Source organism: Panthera onca, chromosome C1 (genome assembly GCF_046562875.1).
Source record: "Panthera onca isolate mPanOnc1 chromosome C1, mPanOnc1 haplotype 2, whole genome shotgun sequence".
Taxonomy (NCBI): domain Eukaryota; kingdom Metazoa; phylum Chordata; class Mammalia; order Carnivora; family Felidae; genus Panthera; species Panthera onca.
In genome coordinates this window covers 170,779,360-170,799,814 of record NC_138346.1, presented here as the reverse complement: position 1 = coordinate 170,799,814, position 20,455 = coordinate 170,779,360, and the positions used below count along the sequence as shown (strand labels likewise).

The window sequence follows — 20,455 nt, the reverse complement described above, 5'->3', positions numbered from 1 at the left end:
TGATGTCACTGGAATCAGTGTCGTTAGATCCTAAATAAAGACTTGAAGCAGATGTGCTTCCTACTTCGTTAAGTTACACCAAATACCAGTCATAGGACAAGGCAAGTTTTGTGTCTTTATATTTTTAAGTATGCTTCATGCCCAATATGGAGCCCAGTGCAGGGTTTGAACTCACAACCCTGAGATCAAGACTTTGGCTGAGATCAAGAGTCAGATGCTTAACCGACTGAGCCACCGAGGTGTCCCAAGGCAAGCTTTTCTTGTTCTTCTGTTCTGTGCCCCATCTGAAGATACCAGCTTTCTCAGAGATCACCCTAACTTGATAGCCTTCCTGTCGGTTTTCAGCATATCTACCCTATGGATCTAGGATCCAGGTTGGGTGTGAGTGCCGAGTTTGTATTTGTACAGCAAGATTTGAGTCCTAACAAATCTAAGGGCTAATCTTATTCCTGTACAGTATCAGCGGCCCAGGAAAGTTCTAAGCAAGGAGCTCAAGCTTTTGTACATTGTTATATCCTACTTCTCTGGAAAATATTTCAATTTCTCAATTCTCCAAAACAATCCCCCCCCCCCCCGCAAACCTATTTTTAAGGAAAAGTACTCATCCTAGGGTTCATGCAATAAAACTTTGTGCTTTATTACTCAATTAAAAAGTATTAAACATACATCATTCTTTAACATACATCACTCTAATATAGAAAATACAATTCTGACTGAATTTAGTTTTGCTTTTAACCTAAATTATTAAATGCCACAGAAAGCCAAGGCGTGAGAGCATATCAGAGTAAATACTTTCCTACAGTAAAGGGGTTTGAGGAAGAGATAAAATTTAAGAAGGAAATGAATATTGAAGAGGAAACCCTCTTGGAGGAGGAAATACAGTTTGATTAGGAAATCCATTTGGCGGGGGAAACACATTGTGAGGGGCAAGGGCAGTCGGAGGGGGGAACACGTTGTGAGGGGCAAGGGCAGTCGGAGGGGGAAACACATTGTGAGGGGCAAGGGCAGTTGGAGGGGGAAACACATTATGAGGCACAAGGGCAGTCGGAGGGGGAAACATCCTTATTGGTTCTTCCTCTTCCACTGATTGAAAGGTCTCTGCTTTTTCATTAGGCTCAGAGGATAGGGCTTCTTCCCGATTCTTCGTTTCACAAGCCTTCCTCTCAGATAGAGTGACTTCCTCCTCCTCTTTCATTTCACATGACTCCCCCTCCTCAAGTGCAGGGATTTCCTCCTCTTCTTCCATTAGACCAGTGGTCTCCGTCTCCTCAGGTAGGCACTTATTAAATGTTTGATCATAACAAGGCTGGGGAAAAGGTGAGGAAATGAAGTACTTTCATTAAACCTGGTGAGAGTTGAAACACTGCTGCAACCACTTGGCAGCTTCAGAAGACCTATTAAATTTACTCTGTGAATACCCATCACCCAGCAGTTCCATATCGGATTATCTTAAAGGACCACTCAAGATGCATGTAGCAGCACTATGTGCAACAGTAAAGAGGACATAATCTTAAAGGGCCACAGGTTTTGAACCAGGTTAATGGTTTTGAAGGGTGAGTGGGAAGCAAGGAGGACATCTACTACATCTCCAGTCCCCAGGGGATGAGGGATGAGGCAAGAGGTTGCTGATGTGAGGAATGTAAAAAGCCAGACGATGGGGTGGAGATCTTAAGAGTTGGAGCTGGCCCTAGCCAGGTCCAAGGACCCCAGACACCACAGCTCTTGAACCATATATTCAGGTTGTATAGACTTTAATACCTATAGTCTAAGGACCTCAAAGCCTTCATTGCCTTACCCAGGAGCCCTATCTTTCCCCTCTCTTCTCTCCACATTGAGCCATGTGTTCATATCTGTCCCCCACACTAGATCACATCAACTGTAAGCCTGTTTGTTGGAGGGAGGGAACACATTTGCTCTCCCTTGGTTTCCTATGCTCCTGGTTCTATCCTCAGAACCTACCACAGAAGTTTGTCCCCAGGAGTTGAAGATTTACTTTAAAAAAAAAATGAGTAAACTTCCCATTAGTCTGTTTGCCTTTGCCCTTCTTCAGAAAGTGTAAATAGACCTTTCCCAGCCTTACCTCCATGCCGTTTGGTCCCTGATGTTGATGAGGGAAGAGCACTTCAGAGGCCGCGCTGAACACTCATAGGCCACATCTCCTTGGACTTGTACCCGGCTGAACATACATACCCTTCCAAGATCAGATTATGGTCTTTCCTAAGTCAATCCCTGGGAAGACCAATCAACTCTGAGACCACGATGGTTAATGCAAATGCCTTGGGCCTATAAAGTCTTTCTGAGGGTGATGAGTTTATTCTCTCCTTGCCTTCCTACAAAAGACTGCTGTCAGTGAAAATCCTTCACATTTCCCACTAGCTTCTTGGCTTCCACTCCTACAAAATAGGAGCTTGCACAGCTCCAAGGATCCTAGGTAATTCTCTAGGATTTAATGTTATCAGTGGCTGGGAGTGGCCTTTTTATTTCAGGGTTGGCATTGAGCAAGAGGCCTTCAGATTTGGAGGGATGTGAGTTTTTCTGTGCGATGGTGCTGTTAGAAGTGTTTTTATCTTCTCTAGCTAGATAAAAAAAATTTAATTTTTACCCAAATAGAACTGTGACTTTGGTTTCACAACTTATACGGTTGATTTCGTGGACTCTTGAAAGGGTATTCTCTTTCTAAAAGTTAAAAAAAAAACTGTCCTTCTGGAACATCCATGGGCATATGTCTCCCACGCCCTGAGCCCTCTTCATATAGTATCCTGTGAGGGTGAGGACATTTTTCCACCTGTTGCCAAGCACACATCCAGATGATCTGCTCTATTTGCAACTGCTTGTTCAACTATCTCTCTGCCCCTCTTCCTCCTTGACACCATATCTAGAGTTTACTTAATCATATGCACTGTGAGTCAGATTGCCTGGTGTGAGGGTCCAAGACCATGTCTATACCCTCACACTGCCCAAGATTCTAGAATAAAATGAAATGGAAGTGAATCCAGCTTTCACTCCTTAACTGACCTTGAGAAAGTTACTTAATCTCTCTGCTCCAGGTTCCTCTGCCCAACATACGGAAACAATAGTGGTACCTACCTGAGTCCGTAGGGACTCAGGAGAGTGTTTAGCATAAAGTAAGTGCTCAGTTTATATTCATTAGTTGTGGTGCTGTTATATATTAGACAAATGAGCAAATAAAGGATCAGGTTGCCATCAAAGGTTGGCTTTTGAAGGTACCTTAGAAAAAACAGTATTTGTGGTACCTGACCAGCTCCCTTGGTGGAACATCAGACACTTGATCTCAGACTCACGAGTTCAAGGTCGTGACTTAAAGTCTTTAAGTTGGGCATAAAGCCTACTTAAAAGAAGAAAAAATAGTATTTTACTGACTTTCTTCCTTAGCCCCATAATGGGTGGATTTTTTCACGGTCAACTAAGAGTACAAGTCCAAATTCCCACCAAGTATAGGAATCTCCTTTACTCTGTCCCGAATTGATAGATTTTGAACCTCTATTTGAATGCTTGCTTTGGCAAGATGCTCATATCCTAACAAGCTGTGCCATTCCATTCTGTAACTACCTTATTAGATTTTTTTTTCCTCTTTAACAGGACCCAAAACCAATCTGCTTGTAACCTCCATCAGTCTCACTCTGTTCCGTGGAAATTCATAAGATTGAGTCCCATAATCCCTATTCCTTAGGAAGGTTTTGGGTTCATTCACTCCACAAATACTCATTAAACAACTGTTATGTGCCAGGCATGTTAATACTGAGAAGCAGTCCTTATCCTCATGAATCCTGTGATTGAGGGAGAAAGACCTGTTAACAGTCACACAAATATGTCTCATTGCAATTTGTGAGAAAAAATTCTTATGGAGAGGAAAGCAGGAGAAATTAAAACACTGGTGGTAAAGAAGGCTTGTATACGGAAAGTGACTTTTTAAGTGAACACCAGGCCAACTGGCTTTTTTTGGTAGGGTAGGGGGAGGGGTGGGGTTTCTGGACAGAGAGAACTGGAATGGGGGTGGAATGGAAGGAGATAATGGGATTAGAGGAGCAGGACCTCGTAGGGGAGGACCTTTGTGTTTATAGTTAGGAAGTCTGGATTTTATTCTGAGTACAAAGAGAGACCACTGGAAGGTTTTAAGCAGGGGAGTGCCATTATCCATTTTATGTTAAAAAAGATAACTGGCTGTTGTATAGAAGAGATTGAAAGAGGATGACTGGGGATGCTGGTTAAAAGGCAGTTGGTGATGATGAATTGATTAGGATGGTCACCACAGAGGTGAAAAGAAAACAGATTTGAGAAGTACTTTAGAGGTAGGATCCAGAGGACTTGGTGGTGGATTGCATATGGCAGGGGAGAGATGGATGTATCAGGTTGATATTCAGAGACAGTACCTGTGTGGTTAGCATCCCGGCATCTTTTCTAGTTGGACAGTCGTCACCAGCCAGAAATCAAGTATTTTCAATACTCCACCTAGTGCATTTCTAATTAGGTAGCCAGAGGTGCCATTTACTAAGAATTTTTCAAATTCATTGAAAAATGGTTATTGAATCAAGAGTTTGAATTTGTGTTCATCATAATAAGCCTTTGAGTTGTTAAAATGCAGATGGTGAATTGGCAAGTGGATATAGCCGACTAGGCTGGGAACTGTCAGCACCTTGTTGCCATTTAAAGCTATGAGAATATATACATTGTCACCTAGACCCTGAGTGTGCATGTGGGAAGGGGGGTACAGGACTGAGCCACAGGGGCCAATAGAATAGCCAAGAGGTAGAAAAGTGGGCCCCAGCAGCATGGGGAAAGCCAGAAAGTGGGTCACAGAAGTTTAGGTCCGGTGGCTGCTGAAATGGAAGTTTAGGGATAGCTGCTGGAATGGAGTAGTTCATGAAGATGGTGTAGGTTAGAATTACAGAGGTCACATGCAAAGACAATTTCTCCAATACACTTGCTGTGGGGAGAGTAAAAAAAAAAAGGGCTGTTGGAAAGTAGAGGGGCTCTTGTGGTCAAGGAGAATCTGTTTCTTCCTCTTTCTCTTATCCTAAATATTTGCCCAGTTCATTCAGACATTCTGTATAGGATGGCATTTCCAGAAGATTCCATAACTTGCACACAGCCATGTTTTCCCTGGAATAGGATACTTCACCAAAATGTGTTCTCACTCTGCCAAGACTGGCCTGTTGGCTTTCCTTGTTCTAAAAACTCCATTAACAGATACAGCTAAGTTTAGCAATTTAGGCAGCCATGCCCTCTGTTGGCTTATTCTGAAACTGCAGTCAAATCCAGTTCTTTGCATTGCTCTCTATACTTGTGCACTGAGTATTATACCCTAGAAGAAGAACCACTGATCAGAAGCAGGGGTAGCCCAGGAGCTCTTGAGAAAGAAGCTCTGATAACTCGTAGAGGTGGAAGACACCTCCAGGCTTAGCATACAAGGCAGGCTTTTCTGATTCCCATTCAACAGATGAGCAAGCTGAAACTCAAGCACAGCACCATTTAAATGACAGAAACTGAACTCATTGAACCTCCGTCCTAGTACGAGCTGTTGGAGCTATACCATATTTCTCTTGAATACTTTTGAATGCTATTTGCAAGATTACAGATACATAAAGTGTTTACATGTCATGTACTATACTTTTGTCTGGAACCATCTAAAAAAATAATAGGGAGTCAGATATTCTTTCTTTCAATCACCAAATATTAATTGAACATCTATATGCCAGGTACTGTTGAACATAATGAGGATACAGTAGTGAATGAAACGGACAGGCTTCCTGCTCTCATACGCTCATATGACGTGACAGGGAATAAATAAATAAGGTTAAAAAATATATAGTTTATTAGAGAGTATTATTGTCTTTGCATGTGACCTCTGTTTTGTTCTTCAAAACAAAAGAATCAGAAAGCAGAGGAGGGTATGAAATGTTGGGCTGGGTGTTGGCGTAGAAATTTTAGTTACAGTCTCCAAGGTCCTGAGGGAAGTGAAGGAGCTAGCCATGCAGACACTGAACGCAGAATGTTCCACTTGCAAAGCGCTGAGGTGGAGATGCCTCTGGCACATTAGAGGAACAGCACGGAGGCCAGTGTGGCTGGAACCCAGTGAATGCGGAGGAAAATGTTAAGAGCTGAAGGCAGAGACATAACTGGGTAGGTCACCTGCAGATGACCTTGTAGATCATAGTAAGGACTTGAGCTTGTGATCCTAGGAAGTTGGGTTTCCTCTGCTTTAAGTTTTAAGCAGAGTGAAATAATCTGCTGTGTTTAACAGGACCATTCTAGCTGCTAAGGACTGAGTGGGGGAGGGGCGGAAGCAAGGACACAAGCAAGGGGGCTTTTGTAAAACTCCAGGCAAGAGATGATTCTGTAGGAAGACCAACAGCACTTTATGAGGACTGAATGCAGGTTGTGAGGGAAAGAGTAGTCAAGGATGATACCAAGGCATTTGCTGAAACTGACAGAATGAAGTGGCCATTACCTGAGATGAGGAGGGTTATGGGAATAAAGGTCGGTGTTGGACATCCCACTAATTGGTGACTGGACATATATATAAATCTAGAGGTAAGAGGTGGTGCTGCAGATGCAGGAATTATCATTACGTAGATGGTATTTAAGTTATCAAGTGGGATGAGATGAGATAAGGGGATGTTTAGTTGGGAGAGATAAGAAATTTAAGGACTGAGCCCTGTGGCACTCTAATAGAGGCTTAGGATATATGAAGGAACGGCGGGCAGGTAGAAAGGAAACCAGTAAAGTATGGTGTTATGGAAGCCAAATGAAGAAAACCATTTGAGAGAATAATCCATTTGTGTCAAATGCTGCAGGTCGTCTGAATGACATGAGGATGAGAACCAACCATTGAATATGGTATGGTTTCTCCAATTCTCTCCTGATTTACAGTGGATTTTCTTGCTCTAATTTTTCCCCCAGGTTGTAGCAGATACCAATATAAGCGCCATAGCAACTCAGCTTGAAAACATGTCTGCGAGCTACCATCTTGGTTCTCCCACGGCTGAACACCATCCAGAAGACACTGAGTGAGTATTCTAGATGCAGAGTGCCTATTACATGTGTGGGCAAGGCTCAGTGAGACCTTTTCCAGAATCTAGAGTGCTCTCTAAGGAAGAGGAGGGGGGAAGTACATATTACCTTTTCTAACTCCTAGAGAATCTCCAGAAACACACCAAGGTTTCCTGATATCGCACCAGGCTTTGCTTCACATGGGACTTCTTAACAGACTGCTGTCACGGGGCCTGCACACACACTACATCTGGTCACTTTGACATGGTGCCTTCTTCCCTAAGAAATCCCATATTTACAACCTGGGTGCACCCTGCTTGATTATGCAAAGAACTATGTTTTCTAAGCTAAAATCTTGTTCTGAGGTTAAATCTTACTGTTACAACTCCTGGCATTCTTCGTTAAAACCAGTCATCGCGGTTAAAATTGTTCGTCAAAGCAGTGTTTCTCAAACTAGAATGTGCGTATTAAATATCTAAGGAGCATATTTAAAAATGCTAATTTCTCTGACCCCATTCTCAGAGATTCTGACTAGGTGGGCTACAGTGGGTTCCCCAGGGCACTTTTGCTACCCATAGGCCGAGGATCCATACTTGGAGAAATGTCGCCTGAAGTTAATGCTCTCGGTACTGCCAGTGCCTGGTCACCGGTGTGTGCTCAGTAAATGCTTGTTGACTGATCTGAATGGTTCATTAGAAGGATCTGATGATCACCACCATTTCCAACTTTTTCCTGGTAGTTCACAGCTTACGTGACATCTTTGAGATTGTTTTTCTTAAGGAAAGGATATTAATCTTAACTCATTTTACTTTTTTCTTATGAAAGTAATAAGTGCATGCTATTAAAATGTGACAAATACACAAAATTAGCACATTTTTAAGTTATAATGGCCCTTTCCAAAAAAAATCAGGGCCCTTATAGGAAGAGTAGTTAGTGCATTTTTAGCATAATTTGATGTCCCTATAGAAGTACAGAGATGCCCTTATAATCTTGGTTCCTTTGGTATAATTTCACAGCTCCTGGCAAGTTGGGAACCACTAGCATAAAAGAACTTTTTTCTTTTTTTAATGTTTATTTTTGAGAGAAAGAGAGGCAGAGCACAAGCAGGGGAGCAGCAGAGAGGGAGACACAGCATCTGAAGCAGGCTCCAGGCTCTGAGCTGTCAGCACAGAGCCCGATGTGGGGCTCGAACCCACAAACTGCAAGATCATGACCTGAGCCAAACTTGGACACTTAGCCGACTGAGCCACCCAGGGGCCCCTAGCATAAAAGAATTTATAAATTACTTATAATCCAACCACTGTTAACATTTGGAGATATTTTTATTAGTCTTCTATATGAAAGTAAATTAAAACTAATTGAAAATGTGAGAATAAATGGAGGCAAACTCCATCTGATGAGTGGAACTGCATTCCTCCTTCTCCCCCTGAAAACAGGTCTCTAATAGTGAAGAAGCACAATTATGAAGGTCTCTAATGATTTGGTGGCTCCCAGGGCCCAGCTCTAAAACAATACTTTGGACATCTAGATTCCCATTTCAATATGCTTAGAAATGGGCGGCTGTGTTTGCAAGAGGTAACATGAATCAAATTCACATCTGGCCAGTGGGCCATTACTAAGAATACTTACAAGGCCCCAAAGTCATGAAATGTAGAGCCTTACTCATGACATCATTACCATTTGGCCCTAGGCGATAATTTATCATCAATTCAGCAGATATTTATTGAGCACCTGCCTAAGGTCAGACACTGTCCTGGATGGGGTTTGGGAGATTCAAACTTTGAAACATAAGTGAAGGCATTGCCCCAGTCCTCAAGGAACTGCCAGAGAATTGGAAAAACAGGCCCCTGAATCCATGTTTGTAAGAGTTGATAAGCATAGGGGAGCTAAGTTCCATGGGAGAGATAAGTAAGCACAGGGTCCTGTGAAACCATGACAGGGTGGCACAGCTCAATTAGGGGGTACACTTGGACGCACTGATGCTTCAGTTTAGTTTTGAAAGAATTGGAATAGGCAGGAGTGGCATTCAAAACAGTTAGCACCTTATACGGCATGGACATTCAGCAATTACTAGGGGTTGCCTGCTGGAAACAACCAGTAAGTACATCGATAAACACCCCTATTGGTGTGAACCAGCTGAAAATCAACCCTAAGAAAAGCCAGGCAAAATTGAGGCGGGAGAGAGGGAAGAATACTCTAGTTAGACAGAATAGCATATTCAAAGGTTGCTTATATCCCAGTTTTGCAAAATTCTCTAAATCACGAGTGGCTGAGTTTGTATCACGTGGCTCTGTGTCCCACACACACATGCTGCCACAAAACAGGTGAGGCTGCCACGATACAAAAATGAACCTCCTACAAATAAGATGGCAGGGTCTGGGGTACCGGAGTTCCTTCAGGTTTCTACCCTTTGGACAAGGGCATTTGGGAAGAAGAAATTGGCATTAGATAAGCTTAAACTACTTGAGCCCACGTAGATAATTTAATTTTTAGCCATGTTGTTTCTAAGAGAGAAGACTTCCACACTGGACGAAACTTTGAAAATCTAAATTACCCATTTGAAACAGATTGCCCTTACCCATTTTGCTTCTCCTTGGCTTCTTTCTTCTCTCCTGGACTCCACTTCTCACGTACATGGTCATGATCCTGAGTTGGTGACATGCACAGTGCATACTGCTGGGAATACTCAGATGACAGAGACGTGAGGAGTTCATGGTCTGGTGGAAGAGAAAGATGGCTAAGCGATCACGCCATCTTAGGACAAGTGCTATACTAGAAATCTGTACCAAGTGCAAAGGGAGCACAGAGGAGGATTGGCTAATTCTCCCAAGGGAGTCAGGAAAGCATCACACTGGAGATGGGCTTTGAAGAAGGAGTTCCCACCCCGGTTCCCTAGGTGGAAGTGGTAGGTGAGGTGTGGTGAGGCTATTCAGGCAGAAAAGGAGCGGCAGTTGACTGAGCCATTGGGCTGCCATCACCTGTTCTGGAGAGAAGCCCACCTGTAGACTGGTGGTCTGCCACTAAGCAAAGGTGATACCCTACCTCTCTGTCCCCATGCACATTCTTCAAGGATATGGAGACCATTTCATTCAGCTTTAAACAGTAAGCACAATAAGCATAAAAGTTAAAAGCCAAGCATACAGATGGCTGCTTTAACAACCTCGGCATCCTGACTTTCTTTTTCACTAAAAAACAGTGAGTTTTATGAAAGAGAACACCCCTTAAGACATCAAATCATTAAGACATCGGCCATTAGTCCTGCATGACACAGGAAATGTAAAAATCAGTTTCTGATTGCTCTCTGAGAGTTTGATTTGATAAACTGGCCTTCATAGTTTCGCAGTATGAAAGTCTCTCTCAAATCTGTGTTCTTCCATTAAAATGAAATTCCCTCTCAATATCTATTCTTGAATTAAACAGCGTGCATTGTGTTTTCAGAACACCTCCACCTAAGATTATTACTTTGGAGAAAGGCTCTGAAGGATTGGGGTTTAGTATTGTAGGGGGTTATGGAAGTCCCCATGGAGACCTGCCAATTTATGTCAAGACTATATTTGCAAAGGTATTTTTTTCCTTTTTACTGTACTTTTTTTTTTTTTTAACCTAGGTGAGATTTTTTTTTTAAGTGCTTTGCTTTGCTTACTTTTAGCTATACCTGGGTGTGTGCTTGTATGCTCATTGCATTTTCACCTTGTATAGGACATTCCCACAGCAGACTAGTGAAAAAAAAAAAAAAAAAAAACTACAAAAGTCGATTTTACAGATTGTCTTCTTTCAACAACACAACATAAGGAGCAGTGCAGGGCTCTTTGGAAGCTGGCCTTGGAAGTGTTATTCCAGGCTAGAACAAAAGTTTGGCTTTCTCCTTCAAGAAAAGATGACAGCACAGGGCCGTGGCAGAAAGCTCTGCACAAGCCTCGGGTCAGTGCAGCATTAATGGCCGTACATCACCAGAAATCTCAGGACCCTTTACCTTAAGTTGCTGTCTCTCTCTTCCAGCCCTCTGCTGAGTACTTGCACGATCAGCCCACTAAATTAGACTCCAGCTGGATAATGGTGTTTTTCAGGAATTAAATATTCCAATACATCCTACTTGATACATAGGTCATGGTGTCCATTCCAACTGCTGCCTCTAGATGGCTCTTAGATAAGTTACTTTTAACTTTATTGTGACTTTTAAAGTTGGAATTCAATTTTATTGTCAATTCTGAAGATCTCGGAAAAGGACTTAGTATTAATAGTACAATTTTACTCTTCATTGGTTTTATGACAGTCTTTTTTTATTAATTGATCCGATGGCCAACTACTGCTCTTTCCTAAAGAAATAAAGGTCTTTAAGAGAATAAATGAGGTAGATTCTCTTTCTAGAAAGCTATACTCTACACTAAATAACAAGTTTACTTTTACCTGTGCGGCTCTTAGCACCTGTTAATTGAGCCTAACCATGACCTGACATAATCCTTAAGTCATTTGGCATTTCCTTTTGGAACACATTAGGTAGCTGCAGATTTACCCACCTGTTTCCAATTTGCTAGGGTGCCTATTAAGGAGACATGTTATTCCCAAACACACACATCTGTTGACCTGGTGATGGGCAAAAGGGAAGAGGGAAAGCAGATCAGAAACATTCTGGATAGTGGTGCTGCCCCAGTCTAATAATTCCCAAGGTGGTAAGCCACTGAGAGACCCTCCTTTTCCTAAGGCAACACTGTAAGTAATTGTCATAATTATTCTTTGGGTGCATTATTATACTTCGCTTTTATTTTTTTAAGTTTATTTATTTTTGCGAGAGAGCATAGGGGAGGGACAGAGAGAGAGGGAGAGAGAGAATCCCAAGCAGGCTCCGCACCGCCAGCACAGAACCCAATGCAGGGCTCGAACTCACAAAACTGTGAGATCACGACCTGAGCCAAAACCAAGAGTTGGACACCTAACAGAGCCACCCAGGTGCCCCTATACTCTGCTTTTTAAAAGAGCCACTATATAGATAAGAATAGTGTAAAACACAATCTACTTCCCTGCCTTTGCCTCTCTGTAAAGCCCTTCCAGAATGTTTGTAATTCCCTGCTCACTTCGTAACTGTAGGTAGATCAGAGGACTGGTTAGCTTCTCAGGCCTTTTGACCTGCAGTCCAGAGTTAGAAGGCCACACCAGCCACGCCCATCTAGACAACTCCTAGGTAGTGAGCCAGGGCCAGGCACCTTTTGTCGGGTCACCAGAACATACAGTGGAGGATGAAATGGCCGTGCATTGCTGGTGGGTTTTTGAAAAGAAACCACCATCAAATCACAGTGGGACAAAGCAGTGGGGGATAATGAATGTGCTGCAGCTCCCACAGAATCTCTTTTCAAAGACCCTCACTGAAGATGCCATTTAGAAAGCAGCTATGCAAGTAGTAACATAGTAGGAAATATTGAACATCCCTGGTATGTTTTATTTTTAAGGAACAGACCCTTGTTTGTAAAGTAAGGCACGGCTAAATCTGAGAAGCCCAATTAAAAAAAGAGAAAGTTCTAAAGCCTTAGCTAATGGCCTACTTAGTTCAGTCTCAATAAAAGAATATTCTAGTGCAAACAATTATTAGTTCCATAGAGTTTATTATAATTCAATCTCATTTGATGGCTTTTTCTTTTTTCATTTGTTAGAGTGAAACCAGTATATCCAAATTTAAAAGTTTTCTTTAGACAATCAGTAAACCAAAATCTGGCAAAAGAGTTTTTCTCTCTTTTTTTTTAAATTTATTTTGAGAGAGAGAACCAGCAGGGGAGGGGCAGAGAGAGAGAGAGAGAGAGAGAGAGAGAGAGAGAATCCCAAGCAGGCCACACTGCCAGCCCAGAGTCCGACACGGATCTCAATCCCACGAGCCATGAGATCGTGATCTGAGCCAACCAAGAGTCAGACACTTAACCGACTGAGCCACCCCGGCGCCCCAAGTTTTTCTTTTTTTTTTTTTAATGTTTAGTCATTTTTGAGAGAGAGACAGAGTGTGAGTGGGGGAGGAGCAGAGAGAGAGGGAGACACAGAATCCGAAGCAGGCTCCAGGCTCCAGGCTCCAGGCTCCAGGCTCCATCCCAGCTGTCAGCACAGAGCCCGATGCGGGGCGCGAACTGACAAACCACGAGATCATGACCCGAGCTGAAGTCAGATGCTTACCGACTGAGCCACCCAGGCGCCCCAAGTTTTTCTTTTTTTTAAATGGTGAAGTCCATCATAAAAATGAATTTTGATGCTAAGGTAAACATTTCCCCCATAGGAATTTGGAAGCTATAGAAACGATAGCTGTATGTTTTCCCTGTTTTTCAACAATGAACATATATTCTTAAAAATGTTTGTCTTCTTAAGTTTCTGAATCTCGGATGCCCACAGGGTGTGAGTTTTTATGTGACCTTGTTAGTGTCCCTAAGCTTCTTTTAATACTTCTCTTGCTCAACTAAGAAATAAATTTGGGAGGTTCCTGGGTAGCTCAGTCAGTTGAGGGTCCGACTCGACTTTGGCTTAGGTCATGATCTCATGGTTCATGGGTTCAAGCCCCAAATCAGGCTCTGTGCTGACAGCTCAGAGCCTGGAGCCTGCTTCAAATGCTGTCTTCCTCTCTCTCTGCCCCTCCCCCACTTGTGCACGTACACTTGCTCGCTCTCAAAAATGAATAAACATTAAAAAATTTTTGTTAAAGAATGTACAAATCGCAGAAAGTTGAAATGTCATCCTGTTTTGCATTACTGAAAATGAAGACTTGAAAAACTTAACATGCTTTAAAAAAAAAAATTACACAGATATCTGAGGTTTCCTAAAGCCCTCAAATCTTAGCCTGTAACATTTAATAAAATCAAGTTTGCTAAGTAATTCTGATTTTATCCACAAGTTGTTTAATCTTGTCTGTGTTTCAGTTAACACACTTTCGTAAAAGAAAAAAAAAAGATTTGAATGAAGTTACAATTTATTTAATTTTAGTATTTCCCCCCAGTACAGACATGGTTTTGAATATTCTTTATTATACCAGAATTCCACCCTTTCCACGGTTTTGACAGTCTAGATAATTCACCCATCACCTCAGGACCTCCATGCTGCAGGTAGACCCCAGTCTCTGAAGCATTAGTTAGTGCCTCTTAGTTTGGCTTCTGAGTGAGTCAGGACAGGGGTGCCTGTGGGCCTTAATTATTTTCCCCAGCACTTCAACACCATTTAGAGGATTCTTCCAGCACCGATGTTTTAAGGGATTTTCACAGTTACCCCAACAGAAGGAGAAAGCCTCCTACAAATCTTTTCCTAGGTTTTTTCTTTCCTTACCCATCCAAAATATTTCTAGTAATATCATGGTATTTTTAGGTACTTGGCTTTAGAATTTAAAAAAGCCCAAGTTTCACTTGCTTTGTGCAATTTTGAGGAGCCAAGCATGACTGAATGTATAATGAAAGTAGTCATTTAGAACCCTAAATGATCAAAGATAAGCTGAAGCTTTTGAATATGATATTGCAAAACTTCAGAGATGCTATACTTTGTGTATTTATATATAGAACAGCTTTATTGAGATAGAATTCACATACTATACAATTCACCCCATCTAGAGGCTACATCTTTTTTTTATTTATTTGAGTAATCTCTACACCCAACACGGGGCTCAAACTACAAACCCGAGATCAAGAGTCTCATGCTCTTCTGACTGAGCCAGCAGACGCCCCAAGGCTACACTCATTTTTGACCAATCACTGCAGGGAAGATATCTTAATAATGCAACGGGAACCCTATATCATGATGGTGCTGGCAATAAGACTTAACACCAGATTCAGTTCTGCCTTTGTCAGTATATTAGGTATTCATGAATATGACATTCAAATTCCATTCAGTATGGAATATTGAAATAAGGTCCTACTCATATTAAAAGAAATGTGAATGTCAGTACATTTCTACTAGTATGTTATTTAAACAGTGCATAATTATGGTTACTATTCAACCATTATTCAAATAACACATCCTACATTCTTAATTTTCTTAGTTTAAAAACATTACCTAGAAATAACTTTAACTGGTAGTTTTTAAAGTTACTCTTTTGATAAACACACCCTAATATTAATATTATTTGTTAACTGCGTGGTCCTGGATTAAACTGGAATGTTTCTTGTTTGTAGGGAGCAGCTGCAGATGACGGCCGGTTGAAGCGAGGCGATCAGATTTTAGCCGTTAATGGCGAGACCCTGGAAGGTGTCACTCATGAGCAAGCTGTGGCCATTCTAAAACACCAGAAAGGGACTGTAACCTTAACTGTGCTGTCATGAGCCTCGGGTCCTAATCTCAAGATAGGTATTATAGAATATCCATAGGAAGATGAAGCCCTGAGAGAGGATGAAAAGCAGCCTCCACTAGAATCCGCTTTCATTTCCCATCTCACCCTCTCTGCTCAGGAGAGGAAGCTAGATTTCGTGTGAGTTTTCCAAATCAACCGTCACCTCTTGGTGGGGTTAATTTCCAAAACTCGAATGAGTCTTCTCTGATATGTATCTAACATCCATGTTTATCTACTAGTAGTAGCTGGTTCTGATTATATTTGCTGAAACCGAAGTTAACAACCCCTCATTCCTTGTGCCCTTCTCTGCCCATTCCTCCTCACTCAGAGGCTTAACAGCAAGCTCACTTGGCATCTGATGAACAGAAACAAACATTAAGCAACTTGTCGTCTCACTCATGATTTATGTATGCTAATTGTCTCTTCAAGTATGGCAGAAAATATTAGTAGTATAATTAACTTACCTTTGATCCCCATGATAAAATACCCAGTTCTCCTATGGGAAATTACTGTGCTCTTTTCTGCACGACTTATAGTCAAGTAAGTCTCAAATTCGTTTCCCTGGCGGATCTTTATAAACTAGTCATTGGTGATTATGATGAATCAATATGCACACTGTAATGTGAAAACTCTGGAAGGCTTTCTAATTGTTTTCTTAGCTAAATAAATGTATACCACTGAGAAAAAGCACCTTATTCTCAGCAGGAAAAATTAGCATCCATGTTCTGAATTCTAACCATGCTAAATTACCTTCAAGTCCAGGAAGTTCATCTGGAGTTAATGGCATCTCAGTAGGCAGGCATCATTCCCACCCTCAGTCTTCAGAAGACGAGGTGGAAGCCTGACAACCACACTGTAGAGATCGTAAGTCAGATGTGGCCTGGGTGGCCTTGGACTTGTGCAAAGTAGAGTGACAAATTTGAGTATCCTTCCCCTTGGCTCCATACCGGTCAAGCTAGCAGTACAATCTGTAGGAACATAGGGATAGAGCAACATGCTTAGCCGCAAAGTGACGGTGGAAATGAACTCAGCCTGAGAATCAGTGATGGGTACTTGGCTAATGTTTCCTGATCGTCAGGAAGCCCCCCATCTGCCGAAGTTTTACACGCTAACAAAGCAACTACAGCAGAAAATACAAAAATACCTTTAAAGTTGAATAGGGGCATTCTTATGTAGGTATTCACAGGAAAATGGGGGAGCTGCTTATCAGTGAATAGTTTAGGTTCTTCTGTAAAAAATGTACCATAAGAGAGGGGTACCAGGATCAGTAATTGAAGTATTGTAGCATCTTTGAACTAAAACACTATGCTGCGAATGGTCCACAGTAATTGTCAACATGTAATGGGCTCTAATTTAAAATGTTATTTAATAATTACAGATTTTAACTGAGAATTATCTTTGAGTAGATGTAATCACAAAGTGCATTAACTCTTGTTGGAATATTTTGTGGCTATTCCAAAGTATAGAGTGCCTAAATCTTATGTTGGAAATGTCTTTCATGACTGGCATTAAGTTTTCTGAAGTTACATATGGCTTGTGGAATTTCTAATGTATCCAAGATGTGCAGTGTTACGAGGATCTTGTCTTTCAGTGCACAGGAAGCTATCGGCCTCAGAAGTTCTATGCTAATTGTACCTGTAAGAACCCCTGAGGCAGCCAAGAAGAAATGAAGCCCAAATAAAACTTGAAAATGCACCTTAAAATAAAAAGTAGGTGTGTGCATACACACACACCCACACATATGACTTCGTGTAATACTTTTGAAATGTGAATCTGCTTGATTTTGATGGAATGGCCGTTAAATATACATTTTGAAATAATATACTGTTGTGTCTCACACATAATCCTCTTAGGTCATGCCACTAGAAGTCTATTGATACAAGAATTGTGCTCTATATTCCTTACTGCGGTAAATTGACCAAAATTCTCATAACTGGTTCCGTCTCTAAGTAATCGCCTTGCCAAAAATGCTTCTTTGCATCAGAACTTACTGACAAGCCAAGAGACCACGAAGATGGGAATGTTTTGAAGAAGGTGGTTCTGTCATAGTGCATATATTGTTTTGTCCTCATCATTTGGGAAATCTAAGTATAGTAATTGGGGTTCTAGCATGAGAGGGAAGTAAATCAGGAAACATGAAACTGCTGAATGTATGTGTAAGTTGTATCCAAAGATTATAAATAAGTATAGTTGCCTAAAGAGCAAATAAGTCTTATTATATATGAAAAAGTGCAATTTGTGCATCTGATTTGGCTTTTTCTTCAGCCTCTTTGTTCCCTAAAGGGCGGGGCGGGGCCAGGGGGAATCCAACTTTTCACAAAGTTTTCCAGTACTATTAAAATCTGGGATCCATTAATAGCTATCTCATGGCAAGTATGTTGCCAGGTGTTAGAATAGGTGTTCTCTCCCCCACCCCATCTCTATCTCTCTCTCTCTCTCTCTCTCTCTCTCTCTCTATATATATATATATATATATATATATATATATATATTTTTTTTTTTTTTTTTTTTTTTTTTTAAGTAGGCTTCATGCCCAGCATGGAACCCAACATGGGGCTTGAACTCACAACCCTGAGATCAAGACCTGAGCTGAGATCAAGAGTAAGATGTTTAGGGGCACCTGGGTGGCTCAGTTGAGCATCAGACTCTGTTTTGGCTCGGGTTGTGATCTCATGGTTCATGGTTTGAGCCCCCCATCAGGCTCTGTGCTGAGAGCAAGGAGCCTGCTTGGGATTCTGTCTCCCTCTCTCTGCCCCTCCCCTGCTCACTCACTCGCTCTCTCAAAAATAAACAAACACTAAAAATGTTTTTTAAAAGTCAGACGTTTAACCGACTGAGCCACCCAGGCACTCCTAAAATAGATGCTTTATAAAAGAGCCAGTATGATAATCCAGAGGGCAAGTCCTGGCATCCTCTTGGGTTTGAATCCTGACTCACTAGCTTTGTGCCGTTGTCCAAGCTATTTAATTACCCCTTGCTTTAGTTTCTCCAGTTAGAAAGGGGTGGAGATGGGAAGTTTCTAAGTACTATAATGAGTAAAGTCCAAGTCTAGACCTTAGTAGAGGTGCCTGGCTCATAGTTAAGTATTACATAAACATTAGCAATAAACCTCTTTTCCTATATATGGAAGTGGCCTGAAATTAGACATTTATGCTGATGATTTGATTTCAATCAATGACCTTGAAAAAACATATTTCTGATGGTGGCTTAGTTCAGAACTTTTGCCCCAAATCAGCGACATGTGTCACTGATTCTTTTTTTTTTTCAACTTTTTTTTTTTTTTTTTTTTTGGGACAGAGAGAGACAGAGCATGAACGGGGGAGGGGCAGAGAGAGAGGGAGACACAGAATTGGAAACAGGCTCCAGGCTCCGAGCCATCAGCCCAGAGCCTGACGCGGGGCTCGAACTCACGGACCGCGAGATCGTGACCTGGCTGAAGTCGGAGGCTTAACCGACTGTGCCACCCAGGCGCCCCTGTGTCACTGATTCTAATGGTGTGAGCCTGAGGCACTGGAGCCTGTGCTAATAAAAAGCCACAACTGAACGGAAACCAAGGCTTCCACCATCAGCCATGCTGCCAGGATGGGGGGTTTGCTCTCCTGCCTCCAGAACCAGGCAAGGCACTTCAAGTACCAGCAGCCCTTTGGCAAGGAATTTTAACCTGGCACACACCTTCATTCCAGAGATTCGGAATTGCTGACCCCCGCTCTTTTAACCCAACCACACACTTTCCCGCCCATCTGTTGTCAAAGAAGTCCGCCTCCTCCCCCAGATGATGAGACTCTTTAAAAACAGATGAAGTCAGATTCATGTTAATTCTATCCGGTATACTTGTCAAATACTGGAGGTCCCATGCTTAGGGAATCCTCTGGGTCAGTCCATCTTTTTTAGCTCCAAGTTCCTACTCCATTATATTTTTTTATTTATACTTATATGTTTCTATTTAAAGTCAATCAGAATAGACTTTTGAACACAACATTTTTTTTTATTTTTAATGTTTATTTTTGAGAGAGACAAAACGTGAGCAGGGAAGGGGCAGAGAGAGGGAGACACTGTTTGAAGCAGGCTCCAGACTCTGAGCTGTCTGCACAGAGCTCAAACCCAGGGACTGTGAGATCATGACCCAAGCCAAAGTCAGATGCTTAACCATATGAGCCACCCAGTCACCCCTAAACACAACATTTTTAATTTGGGTAATAATTACAGTTTTGCCATCCCAGTGCAAAGTTTTTGACAGAGAATTGTCAGATTCTCTATATTTAAGTAAAGACTGAAAGAGGGGTACCTGGGTGGCTTAGTTGGTTGAGCCTGTGACTCTTGCTTTCAGCTCAGGTCATGATCCCAGGGTCATAGGATCAAGCCCCATGAGCCCCACGTCAGCTTACGATTCTCTCTCTCCCTCCCTCCCTTCCCCCATCTCTCTCTCTCTCCCTCTCCCCCCTTCTCCCCCCTCTCCCACAACCCCTCCCATGCTCTTGCTCTCTGTCTCTAAATTAAAAGTAAAAAGACTAAAAAAGAAACATTTCACTGCACAATGCCAATACAAACTGAAGTTTGGAAGGGTAGTGTGTGTGTGTGTGTGTGTGTGTGCGCGCACGCGCACGCGTGCGTGCATGCACATGCATGTGTCAAAGACTCACTTCCACCCTTCCACTTACTTCCACCCACCCTTCCAATAGCATTTCTATTTCCAGTCACTTAAAGGAGAAAATAAGCAGCTTTGGTCTTGGGTCCCTGAGATGTTACTGTTAAGTAGTAGGACTCCTGGTGGGCGAAGTTACACAGGAGCAAAAATTTCTCTGATTCTCTTTCTAGATCCTCAGTAAACCTCAGTGGGATTCATCAATTTAGCACTCTTGTAGCACACCCACACACGGCTTCTAAATTTGCCTAAATTTTTAAAGCTTATTTCAGTTCTCCCTAACTTAGCGCTACAACACAAGGCACCTTCAAGACAAAGCCTAGAAAACAAAGAAAAATAGACCTTTTAGCTGTTGACAAAAAAAAAAAAAAAGAGAGAGCTGGTCTATCAACTCCCCATATATCTCCACATCCTGGGAAGAATTTCCAAGGTAGGACTTCCCTGATACCCTCTGCGTTATGCATTCTTCTCAAGGTAGCCTTAATTGATGACAGGTGCACAGTCAACTGTCTGATGGCTTG

The 20,455-nt window shown here is 42.0% G+C and overlaps 1 protein-coding gene across 3 annotated transcripts in view; it reads left to right on the top strand.

The window, feature by feature from the left end:
• PATJ (PATJ crumbs cell polarity complex component) overlaps positions 1–17,112 on the top strand; it is a 361,686-nt gene extending 344,574 nt beyond the window's left edge. For 2 of the 3 annotated variants that reach the window (XM_078451845.2, XM_078451844.2), the window contains exons 43-45: positions 6,922–7,028; positions 10,450–10,573; positions 15,138–17,112. In XM_078451845.2, coding sequence (XP_078307971.2) covers positions 6,922–7,028; positions 10,450–10,573; positions 15,138–15,284 — 378 coding nt within the window. In that variant the 3' untranslated portion in view covers positions 15,285–17,112. The remainder of the gene's footprint in view (positions 1–6,921; positions 7,029–10,449; positions 10,574–15,137) is intronic. The other variant, XM_078451846.2, reaches the window with a different exon arrangement.
• The last annotated feature ends 3,343 nt before the right edge of the window (positions 17,113–20,455 follow it).